General features: G+C 27.7%; 1 protein-coding gene across 2 annotated transcripts in view; it reads right to left on the bottom strand.

Annotated features, from left to right (window-relative positions):
* Positions 1 to 22,673, bottom strand: part of LOC142332349 (voltage-gated inwardly rectifying potassium channel KCNH6-like) — a 792,659-nt gene that overhangs the window by 176,782 nt on the left and 593,204 nt on the right. For both annotated transcript variants that reach the window (XM_075378757.1, XM_075378763.1), the window contains one exon: positions 2,350 to 2,593. In XM_075378757.1, the coding sequence (XP_075234872.1) occupies positions 2,350 to 2,593 (244 nt within the window). The remainder of the gene's footprint in view (positions 1 to 2,349; positions 2,594 to 22,673) is intronic.

The following is a 22,673-nucleotide window of genomic DNA, read 5'->3' as shown; positions in this document are numbered from 1 at the left end:
TTTTTAATTTTATTAATGGAAAAGAAAAAATCTCTTTGCAATCAAGGCATATAAGATAATCATATTCAAAATCAAATTTTCAGTAATTTCAGTCTTGAAATCCTTAATGTTGAAAGAAAAGTTGAAAATTTAAAATTCTGCATATACATTAACTAAAAATTGAATTTTGAATTAGATAATTATTCCCCAAATTCAGAGTAGTTGATGAATAAAATTGATACCAGTAAAATGCCTAAAAATTGATAAATCTATTTTTTTCGATATATGGGTATTTTTTTCTATTATAATAATGGGTTTTAGTGTACTATGCATCTCAAAGAGAAATATCCTGGTTTCGAGACAGAAAGAAATATCAAAGCCCAATTTAAAAGGCCTGTTCTCTTAGACCACTTTAGCTTCATTGAACTGAAGTTCAATGTGTATTTGTGTATTTTACTAGGAAAAATAACATGTTTTTGTAAAACGGTTTTGTATTTTACAGAAATATGAAAATTGATACATGTATAGTAGCAGAAAATTTAATCCTAACACAGGGGATTTTTTGTTTATTTTTATGTATGGCTACACTGTTTGATCACACCCATTCTTTAACTTGTCTGTGTAATGTGAGCTTGTTCTTTGGTTATTTAGTGATTTTCATGTTATAAATAGTATTTTGTGAAAATTTATTTCAGTTTTTTTTACAAAATCATATTTTTGTCTATGGTTCTTGAATGTATAATAATGTACATAACTCCAAGAAAGCATTCAAAAATAGATTTTCTTTCTGAGCATACCAGTATGTCACAATGACAAGTAGCTTCTAAGTGTGGTGTTGGACTAGGGATAGTGGATGCTATTTAAAGAAATTTTCCTTTTCACCTCAAAGGAAATGCAAATGTGGCTATAAAAGAAAAACTACTCCAACACAGAGATGGCTGTTAGTGAGAATATGTTAAGTTGATCCAAAATTATCTGCTGTGGACTTAGATCGAGAATTAGGAGCCAGTAGAACAGATTTACAAGTGACAACTGTTAGATGCCGACTTCTTGCAGGAGGATGGAAAGCTTGCCAGCCTGCTAAAAAGCAGCTTTGACATCAATAATGTGCGAAAAACGCTCTTGTAGGCCAAAGTACATGCTAACTGGACCAAAGAAAACTGGAAAATGTTGTGTTTTTCAATCAGTCACATTTTTATGTTCAGAGGCAAAGGATTCCACACGTTAGAAAAGCATCAAATGAAAAAAATACATTACAATATCCAACAATTAAACATCCATAGAAAAAGGTTTTAGGGTTGTTTCACATTTGAAGGCACTTGTTCATTACTTCCAGTAGATTGAATGTTGAAAGTGATGGATATATGAAGATTTTGAAGGAAAGGGTTGTGACACAACTTCAAAAAAATTTCCCACAAGGCAACAGAGTGTTCCAATAAGATTTGGCATAATGCCATACCACCAAAAAAAGTGTAACAAATTTTTAAAGAATGAAACATTAAGTGCTCTCTTGGCCAGGCAAGTCCCCAGACTTAAACCCAATTGAAAATCTTTGGGCAATAGTTAAAAAATTGATTCTCAAAAATTAATTATATTACAAAAATTGATTTCATTGAAGCAATAATATCAGTATGGTTTCATGATAAAGAAATAAAAAATATGTGTAGTACTGTTGAATTGATGCCAAATCACGTACATGGAGGGATTAAGAATAAAGAAGGACATATTGATTACAAGGTATTAAAAAATTTTACAGGTATAATTTTCTTCAAAATAAAGTTACTTTTTACTAAATAACATCTCTACACACTCAAGTGTGTATTTCTGTATGGACATTTAAATAAAATAAAACATTTAGTTATAATCAAAATAATTATACTGTATGATTTATAATTAAAAAGTAAAATGTTTTTCTTAATTAAGTAATCAAAATCAAAATTTATTCTAATTTAAAATTTAAGTTTAATTTAATTAGGTAATAAAAATATTTTCAATATATTTTTTCATAATTTTCTTTTTATCATTGTGTGTTATTCAAATAATATTTTTCTTTGCAATCTCAGTTTTTAATTTATTCATTTTCTGTGCTTTAAATCCAAGCAAGCAATTTACCCTAGTCTTTAATTACAAAATTAATCATTTTATCAGTAATATTATGTTGTGTAGCAAAGTACTTAATTAACTTAATGTATACAAATTACTACTGATAAAGCACATAAGTTAACAGAAGTAATTTGATACATAACATCCTTATCTTTTGAGTACTAGTAAATATTATTTTACCAGAATAATTACTCTTTTAGATATGCTTCTTTGGATATTATATATATTTAACAGAAAAAAATACATTCATAATATTAATGAACTCACCTATAAGATCAATGACCACAATAGGATCATCACTGTACTTCTTGTTTTTTCTTGTATCAAAATCAGGCTCACTAAGAAGAAAGGCAGCAACATATGGAGTAAATATTGCCGTGTAAATGACAAGAATAAGAATAATCCAATCCCAAACTGCTTTAAATGGACTATAATGAAGTACTGTCCACTTGTGTATTCTAGGAGATTGCAGTTTGTACTCAGGCAACACATCTGCACCCAATGATAGTACCTGAAACAAAAATGTTAAAAATAAGTATGTTCATGAATGAAATAAGGAAATGCTCTTTTTTTTTCATTTTTATTTTCAAAGTTATAGAAAGAAATTAGATAGCTTCTGTGATGGATTAACAAAGCTCCAAGGATCTGGATTTAAGATTTGAGTTCATTTCTCTGATCATTTCTCGTAAAAACACAAAATAGTGTATATCTTTTGAGACACAACCAGATAATTGCTGACAAATATTTAAAATATCAGTGGTAAAGATGGAGGTAGTAATTATATTATTTAGAACCTGATTAAATACTATACTGTCTAGCAAAATAACTGAAATACATAAGTTTAAACTTAATATTCAGCACTCATATGAATTTTTCAGCACTCACTTGTTTCAGTAGCCATGTCTCTTTTCTAGGAAGAACTTATCTGTAAGAATAATGTATATTTTAAATTCTATTAAGAGGCTACCCAAAAAGGATAATAATTCAGTAACAGTAGGATGATAAATTATTCACTCTTTCATGTTTTATAAGGACTTGTGACTAAAGTTTAGCCAAAGATTAATTAAATCTTTGGTTAAGATTAATTAAACAAAGATATAATTAAGCAAAAAACTACTATTCCACTAGATAATGTATTATTAAACTATTGGGCATATAGATAGATAATATTGAAACTCCAGAAATCTTTTGCATTGAATAACAACTCGTAACTTAGAAATGAAAACATTTCTATTTTTAATGTATGTATCACAAAGACCATTATCTTAAAATATGCCAATATTAAGTGGATTATTAGTACTTCAAAAATATTAGATCAACTTTTACTTGATAGGAACTTCTTTTGTTAAGATTTGTAGTGCAGCCATTAGACAATCCATATGAAGATAATCATATAATCTTGTGTGTAAGAAATTCAAAAATGCGATATGTAACTTGAAAAAACAAAAAAATCCCTAGTTCACTTCATTAAAAAATCTCATATTTTGAATTTCTATTTTTTATGGTTTCAAAATAATAAGAAATTAATATTGCTGGTAATGAGTATTGATTGTTAAAAAATACACTTTTGATATTAAAAGTACATAACTGCTTCCATTATACAGAATGTGACTTCCCTTTTATTTTTATACTTTATAAAATAGAAAAACATAAAATTATATAAAAAATAAATTATTCCTATTAATAAAAAACAATTAAAATAACTAGTATTGATCCTTCAGGATCAATACTTATTCAGGATAAATACAATAATAATTCAGGTTTTGTAAAAAAAAGTTAACTTGATATAACATCACTGATATATAGCTTTCAAATTATTTTAAATGAATAACAATAATAATTAACAAAAAATAAATAAATAAAAATTTTCAATAAGTAATAACAGAGAATAATTTTAAACTTTTAACAATAATCCTGAATAATTAATAGTAATTTTAAGTAGGTTAAGGTTCTGTTAGTAATAATAATTACTAATAAATAGTCTTAAAATGAGAAGACATTTTGATGATTGATAAGTAATTATGAATATATTTAATAATGAATTTTAATAGTTTTAAATAATAATGGAAAAAAAACCAAGTTCTTTCTTTTATTAAATTTATGTTACTAAATACACTTGTAAAATATGGACTGTTTTTAAAAATTGATTAAAACTGGCTGGTAAACTTGTAATTTATTCATATTCCTTGCATGACGGGTTAACCTAATAATTAAAAAAAAGTGTTTTCACTTTTCAGAAATGAAAAGGGGGAAAACATCCCTGATTTCTTAATGGCAGATCAAATTTCTGATTGACAGTTGACGATAAAGTTTCAGAAAAAGGCAAATATACAGTTAGTGCCAAAAAATTTTTAAATGTTTTAATACGTTAGCAAAAACAAAATATAAAGTAGCAATAGAATCAATGACATCTATACATGTAGCTAAATACCTATTGCATATATTGTATATATATATATATATATATATATATTTACACAGCTCATTGTCTGTCTCCATCAGTTGTTGCACAGTTGTAACGTGGTATGTGGTTTCAGTTTTAATTCACAAAGAATTTTACAAGATGTGCAATTAATACCATTTTCTCTGGGATAACTTGTGTCATGATTTTTTGGACTGGAAGTAATTCTCCTTTCAATATTGGCAGTGGCCTGTGGAGTCCTAACGGAAGGTTGCCTATTTTGTTTTGCATTTGAAACTGAACTTGTTGTACAACATTTTTTAACTAAATCGTTTATATTACTCGTTGTTGGGTTACAGGCTTCGGAAATTTTTCTATGAATACTTCACGGGATTCTTCAAACGATCCAGAATCTATGTAGGCCTCAGCTATAGCTATTCTCTCCTGGATTGAATAAGGCATTTTACACAAACATAACTGCACTCACAGTACTGCACTGCAACAAAACATATACTGCACTGACACGTAATCATGTGATAAACGGCAGCAACAATCAGTAGTAACACATACACCACTAGTTGCGCTAGTTGTGTGAGTCTTTCATAAATAGTGTTGTGTAGTGGTTTAAATTTGGGTTCGGTTTTATGTTGCTCACTCTGTATATAAAGAATACATTTTATAAAATGTACACAAATGATGTAAAATGTATACAAATGTAACAAATGATGTTGGCTATAGCCAACATCATTTGTTACAGTTCTTGATTATGGTTTATTTATTTTTTAGCTTGATTTTAATTTGTACGATATATTTGTCATATGTGTAAGGGTTTTAATATTAGGAAGAATAGAAAATAAATTACGTTATCAGAATAAAAGTTTGTATTGCTACAATTTACACAAATATTAACATGTGATATATACAATACATTTGAATGTAAGCTTATGTTATGAAATGTTTTTTTGACAGTTAAGTCGATCTATCAAATAAAAAGCATATAAATAAACTGCATAATCTAGTGACAGTTATCATATGATAAATACTACGTTATGACAATTAATTGATATAGTGTAAAATTCTTATAAATCTGTAAGTAAATTTTTCAAACATTTTAATCCCTTTGTAAAGGAACACTGGAAATATTTACTTCGTTTTTTGGAACAATTATTTGGTTCAAGCATGATCAAAATTTATTTTACTCATTATCCTAAGTAGGGGTTACTTTCATTTTACTTTTCAGTGCTAATGTGTAAAACTATTACTATATTTTTATTAGTGAACTATGAAATCTAAGCAAACTATGAATTTTTCAGGCCACCCGTTTAGTGAATGCAAGCTAAAATATAAATTTTATCGACAGAAAAACGGAAATCTAAATTTTTCTTGAGAATTAATTTCTAGAATTTGATCTATAGAAAATTAGCTCCTAATTTTATTACATGTTTATCAGACGGATTGGTTGAATTCATTCCATTAGTTTACTGGATATCATATGCAAATTATACAGATTTTTACTTAAATATTGATGTGAAAATGTGTGGGAATAAATGGAGGTTAAAACATGATGGGTTGGAAATTAAGCAGTGTTATTACAATTATTTAAATAATGATGTTGCGCAACAGTTGTCGGAAGAAGAAAAAATTAAACACTAGTCCAAGAGTAATTGAACAGATTAACTGAAGGCAGTATAATTATTCATTAATTAATTGACAGATCATTAATTTATTAATTGGTTTTAATTTAGACAATAAAAATTAAACATACTCCTTTTTTTCAAATATTTGACATTTTCAAATAATAAAAACAATAATTAAACAAATAATAACAATTACTAATTAATATTTCAAAGAAATTTTTTTAAAAAATATGACGATAATTCCAAGAAAATGAAAAAAAGGTATCTTTTTTTCATTTTTTTATGTGACTTTATTTTCTTTATAATTATTAAAACTTATTGCATACTTAATAATAATGTATACTATGTAAAAAAAATTTGCTAGTATGGTAATGTCCCTCCTTGTATAATAAATATTGTAATAATATTTCTATAAAATAAGTTTCCTGCCTTAAACATTTTGAATTTATGATCTCATTTTCTTACATAATATAAAAATAATTGTTACTTAATATAATATTCGTTTTTTTAACAAAGTGTTATTCTGTAAGTTTCAAAAATTGATGCTTTTAAAAGCTCTACTTTTTATAAAACAGTAAAAAAAGTAGAAGGAAACAATTCAGTATGTCTTACTGTTAGGTACGCCAATAATATGTAAATTTTAATGTCATTTGTAGAGGCTGTAAATCAACCAAACAACGTAGGACCGTTTTTGTATGCTGCTAACTGAATTACACCACCTAACACACTTTAAACTACTGCATTTAAGTAAATAGATTCAGAAAGCATTAAGATAATTAACATAATTTAAGTAAACAATTCATTTTAGTTATTATAAAGGCAAGCAAATACAGATATTTACTTTTAGCCCAAAAAAATCAATTCCTTAAAATAAAATAAAAAACTTTCTATTTTTAAATAAGAAGTCTTTCTTAGCATTTGTAGGTTACATAATTTAAAATATATGTGTGTTGGTATCAAAATTAGATAGACTACATGCACTTGTGTACGCTCAATAGATCTATTTATATATATACTCGTACATATACCTACACACCTGCAATGAAGTTTTTATAAGAATATTAAACAGTAATAACTGGTAAACTGCTCCAGGATAAATTTTGTTTTTATATCTATGATCACAATCACGTACCTAATTACCATCACCTATAACTTGAAATAAAATGTATTTCCTTCTCTCTATGTTTAAATAACAAAGCATTCTCAAAGGGGAATTTGACTGAAGAATCAACTGAAACACTCTAATTTCTTATAGAATTAACTTTAATAACTATCATCCATTGATCTCTTTCTTTTTATATTTTTAATGCACTAAAATATATTTTACTAGCATTATGTTGCATCATAATGTATAAAACATACACACAATAAACTTAAATTATGAATTAAAGTATTAAAAATATTTTAAAAAGAGTGAGTGGAATTGAAAAGAGAAACTATGATTAATAGATCTATTAATTAATAAAGGAAGCTGCTTCTCATCTCAATAATGTGATCTGCCTATTTATAAATTTGAAATAATAATTAATTATTAATTAATTTGAAATAATAATTGGTGTAAGGAAAGAACTAACTCAAACCATTAGGCACTTTCATTTTTGGCTTTATGATAAATAAATGTTAAGGGAACTAATTGTATAAAATGGGTAAAAATATAACTGGTTTACAATTATTATTAAAGCGACTGGTGGTTATTTTTTTGAAAACATTACGTGTAGTTATGATTACGTTTATGTAAGCTAGGTTCATAATAAGAACCTAGCTTGGAAGTCGAGAGTTCCAGCGTTCAAGTCCTAGTAAAGCCAGTTATTTTTACACGGATTTGAATACTAGATCGTGGATACCGGTGTTCTTTGGTGGTTGGGTTTCAATTAACCACACATCTCAGGAATGGTCGAACTGAGAATGTACAAGACTCCACTTCATTTACACTCATACATATCATCCTCTGAAGAATTATCTAAACGGTAGTTACCGGAGGCTAAACAGGAAAGGAAGAAGGTTCATAATAAACTTACAATTTAATATAATACCTCATTAATCCCTATAAATTAGCTTATGTGTCTTCTAAACCTGTAATCTACGTAAAACAGTATTTTTTTCTTTTTAAAGCAGTGTTGTATGATTTTATTTCATTTTTATAATTTCATATTTATATCTATTTGTATTGTATTTAGAGATAAATTTTATATCTAATGTGGCTCTATTTACATTTTTTAAAGATAATTTCCTCTATGGCTTAAAAAACATAAAAGATGTGGTAACTAATAGTTAAAGGAATTATTTTATTTCCTTTGCATGTGTTATGTGTGTGTATATAGAATCCTATGTTTATTAAGTATGAAGTAAATTTAATATATTTTTGACAAGTAGTTACTTCGATAAATATAATTATTTAAAAAAATTGGAACCAACATTAAGACCATCTAATGTGAAGCATGTATATAGAATTACACGATTCCCACTATCCCTACTGTTGCTATGTATTATTTATAATGTATATTGCATCTGAAAGGTTTAAGACGAAATCTCAATTTTTGATGATTTTATTAATGGTGTTACATTTATTTTTCAGAAAATCACACTACCACCTGCCCTAAAAAACACCATATAACATCATCTAATGTCACGCATACATTTAGAATATCAGGATTTCCACTGTTCCCCATACCTACCCACAGTTGGCGAAAAAATTTTTTGTCTAGAAATTTTTTCAATGTCAAGATACCACCATGAAAAGTAGCTGCATCAATTGCAACAAGATTTATTTCAATCGGATTAATAGTAAAAAAGATTATGTGCAAACAGATGTAAAAAATATATATGGGAAAAATACATAACCTTCTCTTTTGAAGTCAGTTAAAAAGTTTGATTTCAACAGTTTAAAATAAAGTAGTTAAACTTACACTTCAGAAATCTTTGGAACTAAATCTTTGAATCAAGTTTCTTTGATTAGCTTTACTTCAGGTTAACGTGCACAGATTAATCTTTACTTAGCTTGATAATATATCTTTTTCGAAGGATTTAATCTTTAAGATAATATTTTTTTATTCTTCTTTAAAAATTCCAGACGGGAGAACAAATGAATAAAGAATTTTATTTTTTAACAGACTAAATACACTATCTAGTATATAATTTTTAAAAATATATAATACACTCATGTTCCCATGCTCATATGATATAAAAACACATGTTTAATAGTTTCAGATATGAGTAATTTCCGTGTAAAAGTTGATAGCTATTTTTCAGCTTGTGAATTTTTTTCATTGGGAATAAAAAAAACACATTTTTAGTTGAAGATTAAACATACCTCAATATCAAAATTATAGTAACATGAAAAACCAACCGGAAAATAAGAACACAGTGGTAAGTAAGAAAAAAGTAACTGATGGTAAGACACTTCAGAAATCTTTGGAATTATAAATGAAATTTCAAAAACTTTAAATGAAAATGACTTAAATCCTGAAGATTAGGGGATATAACATTTAGATTATGTATAACAATAAGAGATGTGAATGAAACTAAGCATCAACTCATGTTTTCTTCAGCCAGATAACAAATATTCCCAATGAGTTGAAGCAATAGAAAGGGTAAATAAATTTGTTGTTTTATATTACATGTCCCAGTATTTATTATGGCTATGATGCACTCGAGATAAGAAATATACTAATCAAAGTATATTTTTCTGAAGTAATAATATTATCCTGTAGTAAAGTGATAACTGCACTACCAGTCCATGTGGGGAACGGAATAAAGTTATCATTTCCAGAACTATTAAAATTATAGAGAACTATGTTTTTGCCTGCTTTTCTGAAGAATTGGGATGCTGATATCTAGTAGTATATCCGGCCCATAAAGGAAACAACCGAAAACCACGTCACTCCTCAAGTTCTTAATAAGCCTGACATGAATTTGTTATACCTGGAAATTGTATGTTTTTTCAGGAATCTTTTATATTTTTGCAAGTGATTCTTTTCGTTTGTCTACAAACTCTTTACTCTACCTAACACACCTAAAACTACATGTCAACTTCCAGCTTCAGATTTTTACGTACAAAAAAACTGTCAAAAAAATGAATGAAGAAAAAGGTGAAGGCCAGAATTTCTTTTAATCAGTTTTGGTTTAAATATATAGATTTATCTATTTAGTAATTTTGTCTTTGCTCTTTCTTAATGGCATAATTTACAGAAGTAATTTAGTAGATTAAATTCTACTTCCATATTCACTATTTACAGATGTGATGTCACATTTATCTACTTTTATTAAAAACGAAATTAAGTATTGAGAGAATTAGTTAACGTTTTCCAGTGAAAAGTACTTATAAATAATTTTACATTTACATATTTTCGTGTAAACTGCTTTTCGATACCTCATGACGCTGGTAAATCGGGAATACGTGTTTATATATATATATATACATTATAATACAGCATTGTAGCTTACAGCATATTATATCATTCGAGCAAAAAAAAAAAAAAATGAAGTAAATACTAATCAAAAAATATAAATAAATAAATAATAATATGTATGTCGAAGAACTTCATCATTCTATCATTTTGATGTAAACAAAAGGTTTTATGTTTCTGAATTTATTATATATTACATATTAGCGGAATAAAGTAGGTAGGAAGAAAAACGATAGTTAAGCGCTTGTGTGCGCATGTCAATAAATTTGTACGTTGGTTCATTTATCCGTACGAAGGACTAAAATTATGAATAATTAATAGGCAATATTGATTTTTATACTGTACAGTACAAATGTTACCACGTGTGCCTTTTGTAATTTATTACTAGTCTAACATTATGTGGGAAAGTATTTATCCTCTGTACTACAAGAACCTAATCAGATTTGGATAATAAAATTACTTTGATTCACTGAAGCGTTATATAACATATAATGTAGGAAAAAAATTGAGTTTCCAGTCGAGTAGAAACCGCACAACAAAGAATCAGCAGATAGTAATTTTTATCGTTATACATTTTTTTTCTGTAACAAGTGTTTTTTACTTCCGAGTAACTTACTGCTATATTTGGAAAACAGCCTGGCAGAAGAATGTACCGATGCAATCATAATAGTTTAAGTAAAACGAGCACATAAAAAATGATTATGATCATTAATTTAAAATACTTTACAGCAAGTATACGCGTCAAGCAAAATATTTTAGAACGATCTTTATACATTTATGTTCCTGGACTGTAGTATTAAATATTTTTGTTAGAGAAGAGTCTCTGAATAACATTTTAAATTTTTCTATGCTTGCTACGGACTAAGATTTCATTTATTTTGCTTAAAATAATAAAAAGAGTTTTGATTTGGTGAAAATCTTTTAAAACATGTATTAAATTTACTTAATAATCAACCAAGAGGTGACGAAAGTAAACAAATAAAAGGAAGGATTAAGAATAGATATTTATCAAAAGAAAATTATTTACAAAAAGTAAAAAAATATACTTTATTTTTACATTTTTTGAAGTATTATAATTACTGGAGTGAAATCCTCGGTAATGCACACAATAAGAAACGATTTGTTCTATAAGTATGTGCAGTCAATATTTTCACATTCTGTAATAAAAGCAGAAAGAGCGAACATTTTAAGTAAAACGATTAGTCTATTCTGATTCAAACCTACTGTGATCCCGAATGGATTTACATAAAAGAAACATCTAAGATTTAAGCAATATCCTAGCTGGATATAATCATCTTTTTTTTATTTTGTCTTCCATCATTTGACTGGCTTGATGCAGTCTCCAGTGCTAGTCGTTTTATTTCGGTACATCTAACTTATAAAAAGCGGAACTAATCCGTTGTATTTCCTCCAGCAGCTGGACTAATTTCAATTTCAGTACTTGATGTGTTGCGTGATATTTTAATGAGAATGACTAATAAGGAAAAACAATAATAGGCACTTTAATTAAATGCGTTACTACATATTTTGAAAATACCTATAACGCTTGCAAAGCGATTTACTGTAATACATTAGAGATTATGTTATACTTTTACCTGTGATTAAAAATTGTTGGAAATTTCTACTGAAAAGAGCCCGTCTGGATGATTGAGATTGTATAGAAGTAAAAAAAAACTAAAAATCAACAACTATACCTTTTTTATTGTGTTTGTTTTTTCTCCTGCTTTCCTGGGCCGGCTTAACAATCAAGTATTACTCAGTCCAGGGGGAGGGTCCTTGCGACTCTAATGAGCCTCCCCGTCTACCGGCAGTACGTCCGGCATGGCAGGTCGGCTCACCGGTTCCGGATTTTTTCCTTATTTCTATCCTGCCTCTGCCTCTAACCGCTAAGGCCAGGGACACCGACCCGACTATACCGTTCCCGGGCCCTGCCCCAGCAGCCGGGACTCGGTCGTTATGTTTTTTTTTTTAAAAGGAACTCCTCCTACTTCTTTTAATCCACTTCCTTTGCTCGTATAACCTCAGCCACGAATCTCTCCATTGTCGGTCATTCCTCTTTACCTTTCAGCATATACTTTGTTGTAGTTTCCGGGGTAATCTCTTATACGTTATATTTTGCTTTTAGATCTTCCCAACAACTATACCTGAACTTCTATTTAACAAAAATGACAATAGAATAAAAGTTGTTTGTTTAAACAAATTTATATGAACAGAAATTAAACTTAAAATCTAATCTTTATATCTCTTTAAATTTGAAAATGAAAACTCATACATTTTCATATCAGTAAAAAAAATTAAAACAGATTTACATTTAGCTAATCAAAATATTTCATTGTATACGAAACGGGATCTATAAGCATTTCAAATTGTTTAAGTACTCGGTAGCCTTATTTTGATTCCTCAAATAAACAAAATCATAGAAAAACTGGCGACACCAGAACTATAGAAAATATCTTGCCTTAAATTAACTCAAGAATTCCAGCATATCAAATAAAAAATACATATATATTATAAATTAAGGTACTATTATTTTAATTTCCAAATATTAAATTACAATAATAACATCTGGTACAAAGAAAAATCGTTTTGTTTATACTGAGTAGATCAGGATATTGTAATTAAATAATAATTAATATATAATTAAGTATTAATTTTGAAGATTCTGAATTAGTGTATTATTATATTACTTTCAGTACAATATCATCTTTTCTAAAGAGTAATTTCAGAATTCCCACACATGCGGCTGAGGTTAATCCGAAGATGTGCAAACAAGGGTAAAGATGAGGTGAGAAAGATCGGACCTTCGTCACATGATAAGTTATGTGTCCTGACTGATTTGTTTCGAGAGTTCTAAGGTTCAAATCCTAATTAAGGCAATTAATTTTATATGGATTTGAATACTAGATGTGGATACTGGTGTTCTTTAGTGGTTGGATTTCAATTAACCCCACATCTCAGGAATGGTCGATCTGAGATGTACAAGACTACACTTCATTTATATTCATGCATATCATCCTAATTTATACTCTGAAGTATTATCTTATGATGGTTCCGGACGCTAAACAGAAAAAAGAGAAAGTCAATGACTGATTCGTTATTTAAAAACCAAAAGAAAAAATATAGTTTCTTCTTTAGTATAGATAATTTTATTTAGCATTCAAAGTTTAATTTTATTCTGCTTTTACATCGCCTAACTTTTATTAGAGTTTGAAAATGTAAGTTACTTGAAATTATAAATTATATAATACGATTTCCATAATGCTAAATAAAGGAACAGACTCTTCTATAGTATAGAAAATATGCATTTTTAAATTGGTTTACATACATCTTTACCAAAGCTAAACATTTTTTAAAGCTATACCAAAGGAATTCAGCAGCAGCTGTGTTATTTTGCCGGCTGAAGAGAAGAGGTGTTATTTTGAAATTTTTACTACTAAGTTTTTATGTACTGTAAAAAAAGGCAGTCGCGGGGACTGGCCGACAGAAGCGAAAACTTCAAATAATGAATACCGATTAGTGGTTTATAATTATATTTGACTATATTACTATTTCTAACTTGTGCTAATTTTATTAAAATATGTATCTAAATGATTGTATAATGAATTGAAAAATATTAACAACAAAATTTAAATTAATTTTATTTATTAATTATTGGTAACAATAACGAAATATTTAGATGTTAATAATGATGTGTATTATAGTTAACAATGATACATTTTATTATATTTCTGAAATGTTTACATTATTTTTCTTTACCATCATGTTTTAAAAGTTAAACAATTGGTTTGTGGTAATTGAAGTATGAAATAAACTCTCAAATGAAATTTATCCAAATATCTTGTAAATACTGCATCTATTGTTGTGCCATATCTTGTAGTACTTATATTTTTATCGTTTGACATTGTTATATATATATATATAGAATTCATAATACATAATATTATGCCGTATATGCTCTTTGAATGTAAGTGTCACGTGCACATGTTATAATAAAAAATATAAAATATAATCATGAAATACATTTTTGATGTATTCACTTTTTTATCTAGTATTCTTCACAAATATTATAATATGTTACACTTAGAGTGAATTTAAACAATTATTTTTTTTTAATTTTATTATTAGTACGTATTGAAATATTTCATATAAGCACTTTGACATATAATAAACAAACATTTCAATGTTTATATATTCAAGCACAACCTAGAAGCAACATGGTGCGGCTAAGGCTAACTATAATTCACAGTCTATCTTTACCGTATACTAATCTATACGTATACACTTGTATGGGCATAGAGAAGAGAGCGATAGAGAGGGAGAATTATTGTGAATCACCTGCAGTTTTTTCTCCCACCTCCCATCCACTGCTACCACATATTATACTATACAATCATATATATATTCTCGTTCTATGCCTTTTTCTCTTTCATATATATATATATATATATATATATATATATATATATATTGCTTAGCGTCTTGCGTTACGTTACAGATTTTGATTACGAGTCAATGATTTTTTTCCCATGTTCCCATGTAATTCGTATGTACAAAAAATTCTGACACAACGCGCCTTAAGAAGTTTTCACTTCAATAATGATTTTAAATATTTATTAAAGATATGAAGGAATGGATAAGAAAACTTAAAACAATAAAAAAAAAGTGTTAGTAAATGTTTCGTATCATAATTATAACAGTCGTAAGCAAACCTGAGACGAATCACAAGTTACCCCCAAAAATTACATTATCTCAAAGACTTTTCATTATCTTCTTTACTCTGTCAAATATACGGATGTGTATCAACGTGCCAAGTCTATCGAAATGCAGGTGATATTCATCCGAACACGTGAAATCTTAATTTTTTACACTGCAAGACAAAACTCACACGGTTATAGCTGAAAGTATAGGTTTCAACTGTAGATAAAGTTATACATGTGCAAGTATTTTACTTTATTGATTCTGATATTACAGTCGTTTATCCTCTTGAGGTTTTATGAAGCAAATATTTAAATAATCAAGGTAGTGTTTCTGTGATGCAGACATTATTTGGGTGTGATGGGTATAATTGAAAACTGATTTATCTTTTCTTCTAAATTTTGGTTTTATTTTTGTTAGGTAAAATTACGAAGCGACTTGATTTTTCCGGCATGGTGAATGTAACATATAGAGTGTCGGAGTAATTTTAAAGCCGAAAGGTTTGTAATTTGTTTCAGCTGCGCTTTTTTTAACCACCGGGACCACCGTTAGGTATTGCTTCAGAGGATAAGATGAATGATTTGTAGCGTATGAAAATGCCATGCTTGACCGAGATTCGAACCTAGGTTCTGTTGTATTAAGCTTCTATATCTACATGTACTGACGGTGTGTGTACTTCGTTATAATCACGCTGCGTATGATTTAATTTTCTTCTGTTTGCTTACAAAAATTTCATCTTCTGAGAAGCTCGTACTTAAATAATTTGACAACAGAAATTTTGTCCGGAATGAAGTGATTTTAATGTGGTTTTATTTTTAAAAACTTGGTAAGAGGATAACCTAAGTTTCTACAATGAACTCTTTTGTTATTAATTGATTAAAATTCTAAACAATTAAAATTGTACAGCGTTCCAGTCGGCTGCTAAAAATAAGGATTCGCGTTTGAACAAATATAAAGACAAGTTTGCACTGGATTAAAGACAAAAGGAAAAACTTTGATTGAACACCACATGACTTCCTTGTACGCCTATTAAATTACATATAAACATTTTTTGCTGGAGTTCAATTAAACTTATTTCATTTGAACGTGAGATACGGTCCTCCAATTCTTTAATAAACTGGACAATTATAAAACTGCTGAAATATTAGTTTTTATTAACATCAAATATTTATACAATTATTAATTAAATAATCTTACATGAAAGTGTAAGGATAGAGTAAAAGTTGCTTTATTACTCGTATATCTAAATCAGTATTATTTGTATGTTCGTGAGTTGATGGTTAACAAAAGTTTCAGATTTCTGGTGTGTCGTATAAATAAAAGTTAAAAATAATTAAACTATTCCGTTTAGTGAATGTCTGTATACTAGTCACACATGTTAATTTCGACCTTACAGTGTAAAATATTTAGTTTTTATTATTGGATTATTTGGTGAATAATCAAAAATTAAAAATAAATAATCATACAATAAAAAGAAAGATAACATGAAGAAATATATCTAAAAAAATGACAAGAATATGAAGTGGAAGAAAATGTTAAGAACAAGGGAAAAATAAAAAAAATAAGATAAGATGATAAAAATAAAGAGGAAGAAAATGTATAAACCAAAAAATAATAATAAAATATTAAGAGAAAATTATAAATATAAAGTTGAAGAAAATGTTAAGACCAAAAAAATAATAAAAATATTAAGAGAGGATGAAGAATATAAAGAGAGAGAAAACTTGAAAACTAGAGAACGTGTACACAAATTAAGATAAGAAGAATTATATCAAACCAAAGAGCGATTAAATGATTGGCAAAAAACAAATAAACTAAATGATGTTCAACTTCGACTAAACTTAGGGAGACTATTGTCCAACAATATCAGAGGAGGAGTAATGAACTAAAAGAAAATAATTTTTTGCAATTTATTAAATATCGGGCACATATATGCCTCAATGTATAAGTTGTTCTTGTAAGGGTTTATTTTTCAATCACTCTGTAGTTAACTTAATATAGATAAAATTAAACGGAAATATCAGAATAATTAAATAAAATTAAACAGAAATTAAATTAGAAATACAGAAATAATACGATTCTAAATTATAATTTTCAATTAATATTAAATAATCAGATGTTCTACAAAATCTATTGCAAATACACATATGTAATAATGCCTATTAAGTTACCTATACACATTTTTAAAAGTACATAAAATTTTATTTCACTAATAACTTCTGATTTTTTCATATTTTTTTTTTTTTAGTATTGAATAATTATTATTTATTGTAAACATTTTTTTACAGTAACGGGTTAATAATTATTAATAAATCAATATTTTTAATTTGTTAAAAAAGGTAAAAAAAACTAAATTAAAAAAAAAGTTAAAAAAAAGGAGATGAAGTCTGATTCGAACCGATGTGCCTTCCGTTGCAATTCCAAATATTTAATTAATTAATTTTTTTTTTTTGGCTATAACTCTGGAACCATAAAATAAGTATCACTTATGATATATCGTTGAAAATCTCTCAATGAGGGCTTATTATTGCAGTTAAGAAAAAGTCCAAAATGCAAATGTTTGAGGATTTTGGGCGTTGGGGCTTTTTTGGACACTTTTGGTACTGTCGATTGCAATCAAAACGGGAGGTGCACAACTAGATGTTACAACAATACTAAATCCAAAATTTCAACATCGTGTTTTGAGTTATCTAAGATATGTACATACGTACGTAAAGACGTCACGCCGAAACTAGTCAAAATGGAAATGGATGGGTGGTCAAAATGGATATTTCCGTTGAAGTCTGAAATTCGAAATTTTTCGCGATCAAAATACTTTCTTTAGTTTGTAAGGTAAATAAAAAAATACTTATATTTATATTTAAAAAATACTTGTACTTATATTTTATTGGGGTGCAAAGAATATACTAGTATATATCGCAATGATTAAATTTTATTTTATAGTAGCTAATAATTTATTGTAGCACAATTAGAACAACTGTAAGTTCTTCAAATAGATTTATTATATCTTTTAAAGTTTTAGGGCATTGTTTTTGTTTAAGGATTGAAGTGCTACACCACTTGACCTTTCTGACGTTAATCTACTAAAAAAATACTTAATTATTAATTAATTATTGCTGTAATAAAAACACTTTAATTTATATGAATAAATTTACTTTATTCATTAGTTCATCTATATATGAAGAGAAAACACATTAAAAATTAAGATATATAGTGCAAAATTTTTACAACACTGAAGTAAAAAGATACATAAGAAAAATTTTCCTTTTTATAACTTAACACATTATAATGTAACATGATGAAACATTACTAAAGATCAATAATCAAAGAATATCTGGAATAATTATCCACATCTTTAAGCATTTTTGTTGACTGAAGCAAGACATAATTTTCACTATCGTTGACTTAATAAGCTTTGCAAACTAAATTACTGCATAAAAGAATGGGATACGGAAAATTAAAGTAATTGAAAAGGGTTTTTTTTTACAATTTTTATTCATCGTACCATAATTAATAAAATATGAATAAGAAAAAAAGCAAGGTTTTATTTATTTGATGAAGTCCAGAAGAGATAAATGGATTTCCATTCATTATTATTTTAATTTATGATATAATAAGATATCAGTTAAACCTCGAAAGGAGAGTCAGTTAAATACTGAAGTATTAAACAGTTAAATGCTTTTGAATTGAGAAGAAATATTAAGAGATAATGAGAAGTAAAAAAAAAATATTTTTTTCCTGAAAAACTGTCTTCTTTATTTCTGTATTGGCTTATCAACAATCCCATTATTGTGTCATTACAATAAAAACCCTTATAAAATTCATTTACTGCTAATATAATTAAAAAATTAATGATGTAGAGAATATTTAAAGATGTCAATTTTATTATAGCTTTAAAATGATTGTGTATAAAGAAATGGAAATAAATCTTTATTTATTTAGTCTTATTTATTTAGTTAGTCTGTTATAATTATAGAAGAACAATTCTTCAATTAAGTAAAAATATCTTGAAAAAGTTATCCAAATCCAAATTGTTAGTTATATGTAACGTATTACTTATGTAATTTTAAATAGTAACCGCTAGTAACTGCTGTAAATCCAGCTTCACATAAACAAGAAATCACAAATGGAGTTAAAATTCTCTGAGCTTTTCTCAAGGTGGATATTTATCTTTCTTTGATAACCAAAATTCAATTAATTCCATGCTGCTAAATTTTGCTTTCAATGTATTGTCACAAAACAACTCTATCAGAATCTTTATTTCTGCAGCAGTAAATTCAGATGGAGTTATGTCATTAAATGGATCTTTAGTCCATGAAAATTTTTTGATATTGTCATTTTGAAAATATTTTTCAAAGCTGGTGATAAGTTGAAAAAATGGATTTCATTTCTCCTAGAGAAATCAAACTCCACTGGAAGTCAAATATTTTTGCAACAAGGAGAAACATTTTTTCATTCGGTAGTCCTGGGTTCGAATCACGGTCAGGCATGGCATTTTCACACACGTTACAAATCGTTCATCTCATCCTCTGAAGCAATACCTAATGGTGGTCCCGGAGGTTAAATAAGAAAGAAAAAAAAACAAGAGGAAACATTCTTTGCCTTCATCTTTATTCATTTTTTTTCCATAGCTTTATTTTTTTAGAAAAAGCTAAATTTTTCTCAATTGACTTAAAGAGGTTCATGTTGCTCCCCTTATGGGAGACAGTCAATCATTTATCTTTTTAAAATTGTCAAACAAATATGGTAGTTTTACCAAAAAAAATTATTCACTAAATGTTTGGTTTGCTTGTGTGCCTACTCTTTATGAAAAATACAAATTTCTTGTCGCAGTTCAATCATATGAGACAGTACATTACTACTAGAAAGACATCGTAAAGTGCTGTAGTACAGTAAAAGATATGTGTTTGGATCCCATAGCCTAACATAGTTTTTTGAAAAGATTATTCCTTCAAAGGCTAAGTTTTTGTAATTTACTACATATTCTAAGACCTGGTTCAATGTAGAACTCAGATATTTATATACAAGTGCTGCCTAGTGAAAAACACAGTTGGTCCTCAGAACTTCAAGGACTTTGCTTCGAGTATAAGCCTGCATCCTTCATAACAGCTGGATGTGGAATGAGTAGCATTAGTAGAGACACCAGCACACTTAGTCCATTCCAAACCATTTTCGAATATAAAAGTATCAAGGATCTCGTACAAGTCTTGAGCCCTTACATGAGTAGTGGTATTTTTACAGTAGAGAAGGTCTTCAACAATGCTATTGCCATCTATATGACAACAAATTAAGTGAGTATCATTATTATCTGTGGATTCAATCAACTTCAAGCTAAATTCCTTCTCTTTTAATTTTTTAGTTAATTGATCATTGAGATCCTTCACTATGAGCTGTCTTCTGCGCCTGATGGTGTTATTTGGTACTTTTGAAAGTAGCTTCCCACCAGACTCATCAATCATAATGTCCACCATATCTACAGAAGCTAGTAAAATGAGTTCTTTTGCGATTGCGGGGCTACTTAGATTTTTCTCTTCTACGTGCTACCTTGTTAGATCCTAGCAAAGCATTGCCTGGAATTGGTAGTTGCTTATAAAAACTATTCTTTTGTTGATTTAATTCTTTTAGCTACATGCTAAAACTATGCTACATTGACTGGTTTCTATATGGCAATTTGGAACTTCTACTAACTTGGTAACATGCACTCTGATACCAAAACTTTCAAACACAGAACAATTCTGACCTCTCTTTATCATTGACTTCTGTCAACATAAAACCAAAGTTCAAATAGCTGCCATCATATTTCAATTTACAAACCGTTTTCTTTATTTTCACTCACAATTAAATAAATATTGATTAAAATTAATTAATTAAATATTGCTATTTATGTAGTACAATGTTTAACATCAACTTTTTTTAAAAAATACAATAAAAAATACTTCCAAAACTTCACTTGGATTGATCACAACAATATTTAGTTGATAGATTCTCTGAAAACTAATTAACCCTAAATCATGCAAAACCACATTTATTTACATATGATCACAAAATACCAGAATAAATGAGAAACGACTAAAACAATTGAGAAAAGAGTATTGCATCATCTAGTAACCATTTACAAAGGCTTCCACCAACAGTAACTAAGTGGTTTGCACCAACTCTAGATGTCATCTCCTATGAAATTGAAATGAAAATGGAAATAAAATTATGAAAATTGTATGATATTTAGTCGATATTTTTGTCATTCATTTAAGTAGTAGAAATACTAAGACATAACTGCAACACAGAAAATAATACAGCTGTCTCCTGCAAAAATAGGAATCAATTGGCATTAATTTTACATTGTGATGAAACGGTGAGCAGAACTCATTAATAGGGACCTACTAGATTTATAGACAACTGCTGTAAAAAACTAGTCACCAATTGATTCCATATGATATGGAAATTATGTACTCAGAAATGACTTTGATAGAACTTTAGAAAAAAATTCTATGTATATTTTAGGAAACTTTTCCATACGGATTGCAGTTATAGATCAAACTCTTATTGGCGAAAGGAGGATAATAAAAAAAATAAATAACTTTACATTCATCATTCGAAATTCAACTATGAAGACCAAATCGGAGGGACATAAGAGAACGCTAAAAACAGAAAACACAAAATATTTCAGAAAATTATTAAAAATGGAATTGTCTTTCACATGACTTTATCAGAGCTGGTTAAGTTTAATAAAAATTAGTATGACAGATAAATTTTAATGTCAACGTTTAATAATGTAAGTTATCATGTGTGTCATAAAAAGTAGTAGCTTTTTGTGTAACATATAAACTACAAGTATCTTCAAACAGAAAAACTATCTCCATTTAATTTTGTAATAGTTCACTTCATTTAATATTGTTGAAAAAAAATTGAATTCATAAATATATGTTATGAAGTATTAAAAGCTCATCAGATAACTGATCTAAATTCTTATCATTGTTATGTAATGTTAAAAAAAAAGATGTGAAATTTGTTTATGTCAACCAAGTACTTGAAATTGAATTTCATTTAAATCAGGTTACTACTAAAATTTAACATTAAATATGTATTTTGTCTCAGTTCAATAATTCATGGACCTACAGTATGTTCTTTACACCTCTCTCCCAAGAGAATCCAACTTGGTAGAGATGGAAACAACTATGTTAGATGACCCCTTAGTTCCACTGGGATTAATAAATTTTCCATTTCTTTCTCATCTTCTAATCTATAAATATATTCATTTAATATATTATTAATTTTAATCATGTTTTTGTAAATTTTTTGTAATCATGTGTTCTGGAAAGGTACAGTAAGTATTCTAAATTTTAAAGAAGTCTATAAAAATAAAATTTATTTTATAGCTAATATTATAAAAGTACTTAGTTTGGATATTTACAAAAAATCATTACCTAAACGTTTTTGAAAAACATGTTATAA

Source organism: Lycorma delicatula, chromosome 1, assembly GCF_047948215.1.
Source record: "Lycorma delicatula isolate Av1 chromosome 1, ASM4794821v1, whole genome shotgun sequence".
Lineage (NCBI taxonomy): Eukaryota > Metazoa > Arthropoda > Insecta > Hemiptera > Fulgoridae > Lycorma > Lycorma delicatula.
This window is presented reverse-complemented; position numbering and strand designations above follow the sequence as displayed.